This window comes from Ambystoma mexicanum, chromosome 13 (assembly GCF_040938575.1).
Source record: "Ambystoma mexicanum isolate Mex_15411 chromosome 13, UKY_AmexF1_1, whole genome shotgun sequence".
In the NCBI taxonomy this organism is placed as follows: Eukaryota; Metazoa; Chordata; class Amphibia; order Caudata; family Ambystomatidae; genus Ambystoma; species Ambystoma mexicanum.
Window position 1 is genome coordinate 204240351 of NC_090938.1, and position 14372 is coordinate 204254722.

A 14372-nucleotide genomic window follows, 5' to 3' on the forward strand; every position below is an offset into this window, starting at 1 on the left:
GGTACGACTCAGGGCCAATACGGGGGTGAGGAGCGTGGGGTCTTTACCATCAATGGAATGTAATGGAGAAGAAGGCCACTGGGATGAGAAGTGGCCCATCAGGAGCACTTGCAAATCTAATCACATTCAATCTCAGTTACTTGACTAAAGGAAAAGGACTCACCTGCACAATGTCGCGCTCGGCAAGTTTCCCCCGCGAGGAGATCCTGATGTCATCCCCATCCAGTTCCACCATGGCTGAAGAAGAGAAGAAAGAGTCAAGGAGTCAATCGTACTGCACAATACCTCTGCAGAGCTCCAGGGAGGGGCAATTAACACACACAGAGAACACAGTGAGTTGGAGAGGTCACTCCTGGTGTACACTGTTCTTTAACCTCTGGAGGATAGTTCAGGGGCAACACACTTGTCTTGGAAGCAAGACGAGGCAGAACAACAAAGGTTTGATCACCGGGTCCGCGCTTAGAAACCTCTGGATATTAAATAACCAATTATTATAATTAATATAACCCATACTACAGTAAGTTGGTCCTTGATACGTTAACTCGGGTACTGCTGTCACAAATGCAGGTTGGGTTAGTATTTCACAGACATCAATATGGAGATGGACATTTTGGGTCTCTTTGTTGAAGATATCCAACGCTTAAAACACAATTTGTAGAAAACTATGGAAATGGATGTCTAAGTTGTGACAGCATCTTCCAACATAGATTCTATTCATGAAAGATATATTTTGAACATGACTTCATTATGCATTCTGTTAATGCCCACTCTCTCCATTATCAACCTGGACTGTGACACTCACAGCCTAATTGGTACATCTCAACTCTGATTCAGATTGATCAGCAAAGTCTGTATGATTGTAATGAAACTTGGTTGTGCTGGGCATCACAGACCCTAGAGATAAAAGCTTATTTATGTGTAGATCTCAAAGGGTATGCATTGAATAACCTACACAATGACATATCCAGCCTGCGAGGTGACAGGCTCTGCATTCCAGTGCCAAATCAACTGAGGGGAACACAATCAGTACTACTGAACCCATTTAGTCATGATGGGAGTGACATTTCATCCAGCACTCTGCCATTTCAATGTCCCGGGAGGATAGCTCACCGGCAACGTGCTCCCCTTGGAAGCAAGACAACACGGGGCAACACAGGTTCGAATCCCGGGTCCGTGCTTAGAAACCTCTCGGTATTATAAATAACCTATCATATCATTTCAATAGCATGTTCCAGCCTAGACTTGAAAGTCCATTGTATGCAAGTGATCATCTCCAGGGAATGGGAGTGTGTCTGTAAAGGTCTTTGTACATCTATGATCAGCAATTCCAGAAGGACTTCTTTTGTATAACACACATAGACATACATGTAGCTTTTCACATAAAACTATAAGCAATGAAAAAACAGTTCACTGTCTCGTTAAAATCACAGCAAAAAATGGAAACACCTACGGGAGACCCTCGAGATTTAACCCAACCTCAAACGCATACCTCCAATCTCTAGTATTGGAAATTAACCTATAATCATCACAAGAAAAGGACCCATCATCGTAGCAAATTTAACTTTTGGCACTATTGAGCATGGGCTTTGGAGAGTGATGGGCGGTGTATTTGTGGATCCTAATCTTCATGGGAATAAGCCAATTTAAAAGTTTGTGATGTGCTTGGAGATGGTCTCTGACTGATGGTGTATAGACTTTCCGGGGACCCAGATGATGCCAGAACATTCTTTTTCAAGTGCTACTGCGTTCTGCTATCTCGGAGGACGACGTGTGCCAATATTGAGCATAGTACGTTATGTATCTTTTTTTGTTATTGAGTGTGAAATATCTTAATCCAGCACTAAATGTACTGCCCTGTGGTAGTTTGAAAAGTTGACAATAGGGACCTCCCGCTGAAGAGGGTGTTTTCTTCCTATGTACATGTTCAGTTTAGCCTTTGCTCTTACATTTCACTGCAGACTCTCACTGAGCTAAGACTTTTTCTGCACACTGTCCTTGAAAAGTCCTCTTCCTTTATAATGGGAGTACACAGTGTGTGGATATATGTGAATGCTGGACAGTGGAAATTTGCACAACCTCTAGAGTGGCCCACAGATACCTTCCACTGGATAAACTACTAATTCCACCATGGATTTCTGCATCAGCCATCCTATAGTTACATCCTTTCATCGCAGGATTTTTTTTCCGCTGGGTTTTTTACAGTTATTATTTTGCCAAAAAAACTCATTGATTTTTTTTTTTTGGGGAGGGTTCAAAACATTATTTAAATTGGGTGTGGGTGTTCGGGAATGTAAAAAAAATAAAGGTGGATGGCGGTTTTGGGGGGTAACCCCACAAAAATGAAAAAATAAAAAATGTGTTATGTTTTTTTAAAAAAAAAATCTGCGGTAAAAAACCCTGCGAAAAAACATCCCGCGATGAAATGACATGGAACCATAGTTAGGGTGTGTGACTTGATAATAACTTTTGACTTGGTGGACGGATTTGGATGAAATTTTCCCAACAAAACGTGTGTTCCCTCACCCCCCGACACCCACCCGCCACACCCCCGCTCCCCTACCAGACTAGACATTATGGGAAAGATATGTTAAGAAATGAAAAAGTTATTCGGAAAGCAAACAAACACTGTTTTCAGCCTACTCCCATTCATTTTTCCATAGTGAAAAAGTCAACATTTTATCAAGCAGAAGTGAAAAGAAACGCTGGATGAAATAAGAAACATCTTGGGCAGGAATCATTGACTTAATTTGCAGGACAGGTTTGTGGTTAATCCTTCCATTAGGCTTTTAAACATTTGATGGGGAAGTCAGTGCCCCTTTCGCCTAGAAATAGAGCTATATCTCCCGTGTGCTTTGCAGCAAATAGGCCTTTAAAAAATGAAACCCCACATTTTTTTTGATCGATATGGGCGATTACTGCGGTAATACTAAGGGCATGTGAAAATGAAAAAGTGCAACAAAAGTTATTTGGAGGAGCAAAAAGGATGAAACTGCAACAGGCCAGAGGTGGGGATGGGGCAAGAGGACATCAACTGAAGGTGGGGACCTGGGGGTGGTCTGGGAAATCAGTTACATTTCAGTTGTTTTTTCATGATCGGGGTAATCCTGTGAGATTGCCTCGGCTACAATGGCAGACGCAATCTGGAATAATCAAATACGCCCACAGCACCTTGTTTATTTTGTCCTCCTTTGATAGGTCTATTAATTCAGGCAGAACACTAGGGTTCGGCATATGCATCTGTATGCGAATAAGTGGTATTATACCTTTTAGTATAAGACTGCAACCTGAATCCCCTCTTGGTGCTGATCATGCCTGTAAGAGGGAATGAAACTACCTAAAAACCAGGCCTCCAAGGGTGAACCGAGGAGATTAAATGATGGCTGTGGAGTGACAATTGTAATGTGGAGTTTTTGGCCAAGGGAATAGAATGGAGGCCAGTGTCCAATGATGTAATAGTGTTAGAACTGATATAATATTGATTCGTCCTCATTGTATATGTTGGCCTATGCCCAGTCGCTTTGTGAGGAAATTCGTATTACAAGGTCGTGACCTTAAGTGAATCAAGCCTCCATTTTAGGTTAGAGCCGCCATTTTAGTTTATTGTACAAAGTCACCCTGTGGCCTAAAATGGCTGACCTGTGTTCTCTTGTTCTTACTTTAACCTCTTCAACCTCTGTAGGAGAGTTAATGTCCAACCTGCCTTCAGGCTACATGTTAGGGTCATGTAGACCTTGTCCTTTGTTGACCTCGGGATCAGGGGATTACTTGAATCAGCGATGTTAACCTACAAGTATACAAGAACAATAACACTATCCAAATACGACATGCAAAACATTTGTTTGAATCTGTATAAAAGTAATGTGTAAAGATAAACTTAGAGAATAATAATGTTTGTTAGTAAATGTATTAAAAAGTATACCGTGTGCACGAGATATGTAAATTAGGAACAACCTGGCGTGACCCTAGCCCAGTACCTGATTAAATTGAAAGAGGCTGGACATCGTTAGAACGAAAATGTATAAATACGCCAATGTCCAGCTAGCAAATCCTGCTCACTGCTCACATTGAACCCTGCTGGTGGTCTCTGTGATGTATTGATGACCAAATAGCTATTTGTGTACTTTGTTTTGTAACTGTTCAGTTTTTTAATAAAGATTCTGGGAATCTTTACAAGCCCGTGTCGGTGTATTTTCCTTTTGCTTGGTGTAAAAGCCTTAATATTGTATTTTTCTGATTCCACAATAGGCCTCTGGGGAGTCTATTTGCCAATGTTTTCAGCAAGATAGGTGGAGCAGCACCCTCCCCGCCCCCCATAAGCATGTACAAAAAGAGGCACAATGTGTTAAAATGCAGCCTATGCATAACTCAATCCTTTGTTATGATAGGTATGATATGATAGGTTATTTATAATGCGCTTAATACCCTGAGGTTTCTAAGCGCAGACCCGGGATCGAAGATGTGGTGCGCCATGTCGTCTTGCTTTCAAGGCGAGCACGTTGCCCCTGAGCTATCCACCCGAGTTCTATTTGCTAGTATCCGCATCCAAAATAGTCTTTGTCTGCAATGGAATAGGTACAAGCCTCTACTACCTGCCTTAGAATGTACCGCGGGTCACAGTCGCGAGTGTGGCTTCCAAGAACGTCCTGAAGGCACTTCTCTCTGCCCTGCTACAATAGATTCCGTATAAGGCTCACTGCTTGTGAATAGGCCTTTGAACATTAGTTTCTAAAGAACCAACGTTTTCACTGCTTCACGGTCTCTCCAATCTTCATGGCCAATACAGTGACTGGGCGATACTCCACCTTCCCTGAAGTCTCACCGGGCAGATACCCCTCAGGGGCAGCACATTGGCTGTCATGAATTGTGTGACTGTACCCCTTTTTTCTATATCCATGGAACCTCTCTCACAGTCACTCATCGTTTAGAATGGCCCTCAAGAATGGATGTGATCCCTCTAGTACATTTGCATTCTCTCGGGAGGATAGCTCAGGGGCAATGCGCTCGTCTTGGAAGCAAGACAAAGCGGAGCAACGCAGGTTCGATCTCTGTGTCCGTGCTCAGACACCTCTGGGTATTAAGCACGTTATAAATAACCTATTACAATTACAATTACTCAAGGTTCCTATTCCCGGACATTGAGGGATAATTACACATTTCTGATCCTCCTCCTCCTCTCCCTCACGATCTGATGCGCCAAAATAAATTCTGGCAATGCCTGGGGCGTTAGTCACGGCGCAGCAATTGTCAGAATGGAGATTATTTACACGGTGATCAGTGCAGTCCCAGGACCTATTTCTATTTACATTTACTTCTCGGTCAGATTGTGATGCTACATTCTCTGCACTATTTCCTGTAAAACACTTTGATGTGAATGCCCTGAGCTATGTTTTCTATGGTGGGTTGCTTTTGGGAGGCAGTGATTTTGGTATAAACTAGGAATCGGAAGAAAAGGGTGCTGCATTGCCAAATCCTGTGCCAGGAATCCAGCAATCCACCTGCAAAGTATAATTCGTGCAACTATGAACACATTTCATCACCCACTTACCATCAAATTCGGCCTGTCCCACTCCCACGATGATGATGGACATTGGAAGCTTGGCACCCTGTCAGGAAAAGCAGAAAAAAAGAAAGGAATAATGAGGCAGGATAACAGGAGGAAAACAAGATGCATCAAAAAGAAAGAGAGGAAATGCGAAGAATGAAAGACAAAAAAAGAAAGGATGGAGAAAGGCTGTGGAGTAACCAAAGAAAAGGAAATTGAGAACAAGAAATAAATGCAGAGGTGGGTGAACTATTGAGGAAGAGCGGGAAAGACAAAAGAGAAATAGGAAGGAAAAAAAACAGGAAAAGTTTGAGAAAAAAATAATCTCCATGTTGGGAGATGAACCACAGAAAAATAGAAAAGGTTGGGTGGTGTCAGAGAAGTGAAAGCGCAAGAGAAGAGGTGAGAACAAAGGAGGGACCCTGTAGGCTATCCGGGGGACAAACAAGATACACGAATCGTGGGAGAGAGGGCACATAGTGCAGAGATCGAGTGAGGAATGAGAGTGGGGAGTGGCAAAGAAATGGGAGGAGGCAGCAAAGAAAGTGGGAGAGAGAGGGGGACAGGAGGGACAGAGTGAGAGGCACAGAACAAGAAAAGACAGAATATTGGGAGATGATGGTAACAATAGGCAACGGCAGGAGAGCTTGGTTGGAGAACATAAGCAGCACATGGACGTGCACGAGAGCCAGCAACAGAGCTCTGGAAAGAAGATGGACCACGTTGTGCACCAGCACGGCTTCCAGGGCTGTACACTACAAGTGGCCGTAAAGAAGGTGGACGATAATTCAGGAAATCACTGCAATTCCCCAACTCCCGAGAGAGGACAATACGAAAGCTCCACCTCTCTTCTTAGAAATCTATAGCTAGTCATCCAGGTAGGAGTCTACCCTCGCCCCTACCCTGGGCTGAGGGAGTGCGTCATCGTGGCTCTGTAGGCCCACATAGGATATCATCACAACTGTGCTCCCTATGGAGCCAAATGAGTCGCTGTTCAAGGCACCATCAGCGGATGAGCCGGCATTATCATTGATGCTCCCCTTCGCAGCAAGACACAATGTTGGTAGGGCTCAATGTGGCTAGACTGGCTATGGTAAACTGATCATTTTCCGGGGCAGGGGATCTGGGTCCGTGATTTTCTCCCCTTGCCCCCCTATCTCCTCTCTGACCCTGCCCGAGCCACTTCACACCCTACTACTGATCTATTAACTTAACATACTTATGTTCCGTGTGTCCGGGCTTCAATAGCCCTCACGCCACGTCTTCTCGGTCTGAGGCACTCAAGCCACCTTTTAGGCCTTCAGGCGTTCTGCATGTAGCCCTGCAGATGCACTACAGTTCCCCCCTGGAAGTAAAAATAAAGGCTTCCTCGTTTCTGGCTATCACCTCAGTTTGCTGTGGCTGCCTAGGCCTGGCCTCCAACCAACATTCTACTCTCCATCATGGCTACCCAATAAACATCTCGGATGATAATTAAACGCTGCTATAATATGCATACTTAAAGCAAAATGTAATTATTTATCTAGAATGCTCTACAAATAGGACACTTACAAAAAAAGCACACACACACATTTTGCAAGTGTTTCTAGGTAATCTTCTACAGCAAACAAATTAATTTTGAATTAAAAGTGTGCATAATAATGCACTTCTCAGGTAAATTTGATGAATATGTGTTGTACCAGACACATGGGTGCTTACTGTCATGGGCAAGCATAGCTACAACTAACCCATATGTGCTTAATTTATTAGCCTAACAAAGGTACTTACAACATTTAGAATTCTGTCTTGGACTGACGTAGAGGCAACACAATAAATATTTTTGTCAACATCTCTATTGAATGTTTTTCTGAATTCTTCAATGCGCTAGGCTGTTACTAACTGCTAAGTAAATTGGATGAACCCACTCAGCTTTAGGAATAAAGGGGTTTAACTTGGTCTTCAGCCCAGTAGTTGAAGACACTTACCAGCACTTGTAAGCATAGGCGCCTGGAAACACTTGTGTATAGGCGCCATACTAATGTCCAATAAATAAATAAATAAATATAAGAAGATTCAAAGGTGGAAGAATCAGAGGGCAATATTGGGAAGTGATATGAAAGCTCCCGGGATATGCGGTGCACTTTACAGATCAAATGCAGATACGCTCAATTCCCCCCAAAAAAACGCAGTTGTTCGAAGTGTAAAGATTAGGAAACCCCATATGAGAATATTCATTACAGTTAGTATTATGGGGTAGGACAATAGTACCACCTATTAGTGCTGTGCTCATGAGTTTGTGGGATTTAGTGCTAAGTGCTATATACATATTTAAAAATTGAACACATTTTCTGGCTGCCATAATTCAGAAATTGTTTATTTCAGGCGATATTTAATTTCCTTCAACAGCTCAGGTGTTATCAAAATCCGATGTACTAACAGTAGACAGCCCAAAAACAGGCATTACTGTCTGTCTTATTCAGAATGTAGATATTTTGTGTAGACTTTCATCCTCAGCGAAGAAAGCAGTGAACAAATGCACACTGAAAGATGGCCGCCAGGCTGCTACGTGATCATGGAGACATTGCCTGGTCTGAATCTCCTGATACCGGCTCCCCATGAAGAAAGCTGCATTTTCAAGACTACCCTCATTACTTGCGAAGCAATACACATGAATACGTCTCAAATCCTTGCTGAAGTTTTCATTTCGATGGGATCTACAGCTCTATGTAGTAAGGAAGATCTAACATGGACATATCCAGCTCCAAGTAAAACTACTCTCAACAGAAAATAGGAAACAATGAACACATTTCATCATACTCATGCTTCCACCCACACAGTGCCATGGGTATGCTCAGATCCCCAGTGCAAGGGGAGCCGAGCCACGGGAAAGGGCTCTTGTATTATTACTGCCGGAGCAGAAAGTTAAAGTTAAAATGAATCTTTTCATTTATGTACTTTGGAGTATGCAATCACCCAAATATGTCTGTTTTAGTGTTAACGTATATTTGTATTACCCATTGGGAAGAGGACTGACTTTTTCACTTCCTAAAAAATCATTTTACTCCCACCTTAATAAAGAACAGGGAGTAACATACTCCCACTTCAAAATCCGGAGCCCAAGTAGGACCAGTGGGTGTGTAATAAAAACCTTCTATTCGGATTTGCTGTATTACAATGGGCCTCATTACGATTTTGGCGGTAGCCATGCCGCTATTGGCAGGGTCCGGGTTCCCAGAATGAGTTCAGAGGGTGCGGTAATTCCTCCCTCCAGGAACCCAGGCCCGGACCTTCCCCATTCCCATTTCAGCCACCATAGGACTGAATGGGTATGGGGGAGGGATCTAACAACGGCCCATTGATAGCTCCCTCTTCCCCTTGCGGGAAGAGGGTTAAACCAGACGTGCAAAGCGGGTCCCGCGAGGGGACCTCGTAATGTGGCGGAATGGAGTTAACGGGTCCGCATCCTTTTGCGGCACCCGTTAACCCATTCCGCCACTCGCGTAATGAGGCCCAATGTATTTTTAAGGCCATCATAAAAACCTCGTAGGATCCAGACTTGAAGACCCATGGCTCTAAACTCTTAAATGCACCGGCGTGTCCCTGTGTGTGATGCAGAAAAAGTGTCACTCATGATCTTAAAGAATGTATGTGTCACACTCACCTGTGTCTCTGCAGGAGCGATGAATGAGCCTCCCTTGACCCCGAGTTCTCACTTCCCCTGTTTTCACCCGGAGGGATTCCTTGATATTTAGTAAGGCGTGCACTCCATCCTGCATTCACAGGGGTGTGTTTCGCTCATATGAATGATGCCAATGTCTGTTGGCTGAGTTCAGATGCCACACACTGTTATTTGCCTTCAGAGCGAGACTGAGTGTTCAAAGCGCCAGTTTCTTCACTGGCAAGAAAGTCTTTTCCACAAGTGAAAGTTGCACGGAGAATGTTTAGTGTCCTGATTGTCCGTATTGTCTTGTTTTCCAAGGTATTTTGTGAGTGAGTAGCGCTGCGTGTAGAAGTCAGCTGCTGGTAGGTAAGTGCAGCGTCTTAAATTCGAGCGCGCCTGGTAATGTCTCTCCCTTTTTCCCTTGCAGGAGTGGATTATGGGATATTAGCACCTTGAGTCAAGGTTCAGCGCTACCGGAGGCTTGGTGGTCTGGTAAGTTTGCACCAAGGCTTTGGTAAGTATGTACTGTGTTATGAGAGAGAGCAAAGTGTAATAGTCTCTGCGTTATTGGGGCGAGCGCAATGACTAATGTCTCTTCTTTCTTTTGCAGGGGTTTGTGCTCTAGTACAACTGACCTGGATTCCAGTGTCGCAGGAAGATTTGGTGAGTATGCGCAGCGTTATTGAAGTGTGTGTGCTAACGCTGTTCTTTGTTCTTACAGGTGCCGGTGTTGAAGTCCCCTCTTGACCGGAGATACCTGCGGCGTGGAGAAAGCATGGAGTACATGTAAGCTGAAGCAGAAAGTTCCGGAGCAGGTAAACTGAAGCAGGATGATCCGGAGCAGGTAAACAGAAGTAGGATGTTCCGGAGCGGGAATGCTGAAGCAGGATGATCCGGAGCAGGTAAGCTGAAGCAGGATGATCCGGCGCAGGTAAGCAGCAGCTGGCTGATCCAGAGCAAGGCAAGTGTGTTGCTGATACAGCTCACAGTAAGCAACACGAAGCACTGGAAGAATCTTGGGTGTGGCTTATATAGCCAGCCACAACCAAACACTAGAGAGCTCATGAATTGTAATGCACTTCCTGTTTGGCAACAGGAAGTGGTAACCAGGAAGTTCCTACAAACACTAGGAAGGAATTAAATGGAGGTATCTGCTATGGGCTTTTTTGTGTACCTGCCTGGTACCCATGACAGTATGATTAGTATGATTTTTAATTAAGAAATCTCAAGACTGGATATTTGTCCTTCTATTGCATAACATATACTACTTTAAATGTTGTTTAAAGGCAACGCACACTCTGATACTGTTAGCGTCAAGGGTTTGCTATATAAATTCACAAAATAAATGAATTAACACAATTTTTAGTAGCCTTTTAAAAGAGCCTTTTGTACGTATCAATGCATACATAAAGCAACATATGTGGGCTCAAACGGATCACTGATACAAAACGACCAAAACTTGACAGTGTGCACATTGATAAGTCATTATTAATAAAGTGTTTGTTCCGTTGCCAAATTATGCAAGTTAAAGCTGCAGATGGAAACAGGGGCGCAAACGTGCCGTGGTGCAAACCTGCACATTTCAAGGATGTGTATCCTAGCATAACATCTTTGACTAAGAAAGTTTCAATCACAAAGATTTGAATTGGAGCAAATGAGGGGATGCCACACCGAGCGAATAAGTGAAGCCAACTGGACCTACCCGGAGCGTCTTCGAGATATTCATGGGCAAGTGTGATGCACAGAGATTTGCCCCAGGGCAACTCAGAGAACCTGCAGGCTTCTCCAGGTTTTCTCCAGGGATGAACCTTTTGAATCTGATATCTGTTAACAGGTGTGAATCTGGGGTCCTGACGGGCATCTCTTCATTTCCTGTTGAGCAAATCTACCTGAATCAGGCCCAGTGTTCCAGAGACAATGGATTGTGTAGAAAGGAGATGCGAGTTGTGATAAGTAGCCAATATGTGTATCTCACAAGACCAAAAACCAATTAATAAGGGGCCACATTCTCAAACTGTAACACAAAAAAATGTGCTTTCTAATTTGCGTTGATTTGAGAAATGTGTCGGTCACTTTACTGCAAAAAGGAGTAAGGTGTCTGGGTTGCAGCGGAAATGATGCGCTCTGTAGTGCACCCCAGACACTAATTTATGACAGGCTCCCAGCACCCACGTGGAGGCAGCGAGTATATTTCATAATGACACGACCTTAAAAGGCCTGCCATTCTGAAATAAGTAAAAAACATTTCTATCCCTATTTGGGGGATAGAAATGCAAGTGGACTAGCAGAGGGTTATACCACTGTTGCTCCACTTAACAAAATGCAGGAAATAATCAGAAATAATCATGTCATGCATTGTGCATCCCCTTGTGCCCGTTCAAGACAGGTGCAGTGGAATATGTTTCTTGTCTCAGCGTTCTGATTCACATCCTGTTTTTCAATTTGAGAGGCACATTGAAATGTACAGAAATACCACAATATTTAGTTAAAAGCAAAAAGGTTGTAAAAAGGTGCTTTGTAGATTGGGGTGCCCCTTTCTTTGGCTCAAGCGATCACTTGTGCCAAAAGAATTTTGAGAATCTTGCACAAGATGTTTAAGTTGGTCTCCCTGGTATCAATATACAAAAAAAAGAGATTTTGGGTGGACTTCTAGCATCTAAGTGCTGATAGGACGCGCTAGATTTAAGGGGGGGGGGTGCCCATCAGCCAACTCTCTGCCAGTTTACCCGCAATTTGAAGAATTTAAGAAAGATCTGGCACACTTACATTGACGATTGCCTCCTTGGTCTGCGCCATGTCTGATATCACTCCATCCGTGATGATCAGAAGCACGAAGTACTGAGAGCCGTCTTGCACTGCAGCAGCATAGCTAGAACAAGGAGAGTGAAACAAGGCACGGTTAAGTTTCATGAGCTCAGCAACAGAGCTGTAATATGGACAGTGAAACAAGGCATATTATTGTCACATGGTATTTTGAAAGAGTCCAATAAATGTGTACCAGATTGTGCATCTTGGAATGATAACCTTCTATCACAAAGACAATGATATGTTTAATATACACCTGCTACTCAGGGCCAGTGGTCAGTGGGCCCTCAGACCCCGGCAGGCTGGTCACACAGCAGTGTGCCAGTACGAACAGTTTGAAACTGCATTCAGGCAAGGCCTTCCCTAAGAGCAGATGACAGAAAAAACATTTCCTTGGGCAGCAATAGGTGTGTTTCCGCATCAGATTTCCTCTGTAAAGTACTTGAATTACAGTGTAATGAACCCAGCTTCATTTTTATAACACTTATGTATTGATATTGAGGGGTTTTGTCGCACGGCACAGAGGTGTAGTTGGGGAGTGATGTGTGCCAGTCAGGGGGTCGGGGGGCACATTCTAGTGTTGCACCCTGGGCACCAAGTTGGCTAGAAACTGCTGCGGTGCGTGTGCATGGGCAAATAAAATAGTGCCTGGGAAATGCCTAATACTTAACTCCAAGCCAAAACAGTTGGCTTTGCCAAAGCTGGTTTTTAACAGGACTTCTGTAATGTACATGCATCGTGCTTCTAAATCGAGTGGCTGAAGGGAGACCTGGTTAAGTCATTTTTATTGCACCATTAACACGTTACAGCTCCAATGAAGTCATTAATTTTCAAAAGACTGCTTTGGAAAACACTGACAGGCACTTCCAGCACAAAGGTTGATGGTAAGGCTTGAATAAAGATAGTTCAAAGAGATCCCAGGAGGATGTGTTTTTGGCAGGGAGGTGTAATAGTTCTGTATTTGGTTATAGTTATAGTGCTGAATTTAGTTATAGCATGTACATAGTTATAAGATCCATGCTTGTCACATGTTTAATATTCCATGGTGATCATCCTGTCATTCAATGTTTTATAAGAGGAGCTCTAGAACAACGGAGCTCGTGATGATAGGGGATTCTGTGGAGAATGCTTAGATTGGAAATGGAGACCGCTGTGGAGATGTGCAAGCGCCTGGGGCTGCTGATGTTTTAGCTTATGAAATAAATAGAAGACATGTATTACCGTGTGTAGTGTTTCCTTTGATCTTAACAGGAGGGGTAGGAAATGGGTGGGAATGCCCATAGGGATTAGCTTGGTCATGGACAGTCAACAGGCGGGTTCATAACCAAACGGCATGTACACGTTGTGTGTCCCTCCTCATATGCCATTTCCCCCTAGCTGTACTCTAATGCAATAGTTTTGGCCTATAGGTGGCACTGCCACCAGGGGCATGGGAACAAAGCACGCGTCCTGGAACCAGCATCTGTAGAATGGAGCGGGTGTATGTGCCATGTATTCAGCAGCATCCCTGTAAAACAGAACTTATCCCAAGTTCCCTAAATAAGCAATGCAATAAATCATGGGGCAAATGACTGGACTTCTTTGGTGGCCCATTTTAACATACCACCAAAGCACTTCACAGGCTCCAGCTGAAAACCTCTTGCTGCATCCAGAGTTCACTAAAAGCAGTGTCTATAGGGCACCATCACAAGTTGGGCGGAACAGTGAAAATGCAGCAGTAATGCTATTAATGCTGCATTACCGCTCCAACCAACTATGTGTTGGGAGGAAAGTTGGGGATTCACCTGGAGCTCTGACCAAGAGGTAAATCCGCTGACTTTTCCGCCCATTTATGGTACAATTACCACAGCGGTATTAGCACCACAGTAACTGCGTCGAAAATGCCCCATTGGGTCCAATGGACCCAATATAAATGGACACTGTACTACAACTGAAGATCCAGCGCTAATAGCACGCGACCAGGTTGCGCAGCGCTAATAGCGTTGGCCGGTATCCAAGTGGCTTTACTGCCGGGAAACTGCCCACTCGTGATGAGGCCCAATGTCTCTGGCCTCCCATATAACGCTTTATGCACTCAAGAGAGCATTACACGCGTGATGGCATTTACAAAATAGCATAAGAGAAACACAGTAGTGTTAAAGGGAACAATCCCATCTGATACTGAGCCACTCGCTGCTGCATCAGAAACCTATTCACTCTCACAAAGTCCGCCGATGCAGCCGACACCCCACACCCTCTAGCAGTGGCTGACCCTTTCACTGCCACCGCAAAGAACCGACCCATGATTAAGTGGTGGATTCTCCACTGTAGCTTAGAAGCCTCTCCCTTCTTAAGTTAAGGAGCCTTTCGCTGAAGCATCATAAAAGCCTCTCCCAGCTGAAGTGG

At 44.0% G+C, this 14372-nt stretch overlaps 1 protein-coding gene across 7 annotated transcripts in view; it reads right to left on the reverse strand.

The window, feature by feature from the left end:
* LOC138521088 (copine-5) overlaps positions 1-14372 on the reverse strand; it is a 1203840-nt gene that overhangs the window by 93788 nt on the left and 1095680 nt on the right. For all 7 annotated transcript variants that reach the window (XM_069633646.1, XM_069633648.1, XM_069633647.1 and 4 more), the window contains 3 exons: positions 11949-12051; positions 5546-5603; positions 164-237 (listed from right to left, as the gene is read on the reverse strand). In XM_069633646.1, the coding sequence (XP_069489747.1) occupies positions 164-237; positions 5546-5603; positions 11949-12051 (235 nt within the window). The remainder of the gene's footprint in view (positions 1-163; positions 238-5545; positions 5604-11948; positions 12052-14372) is intronic.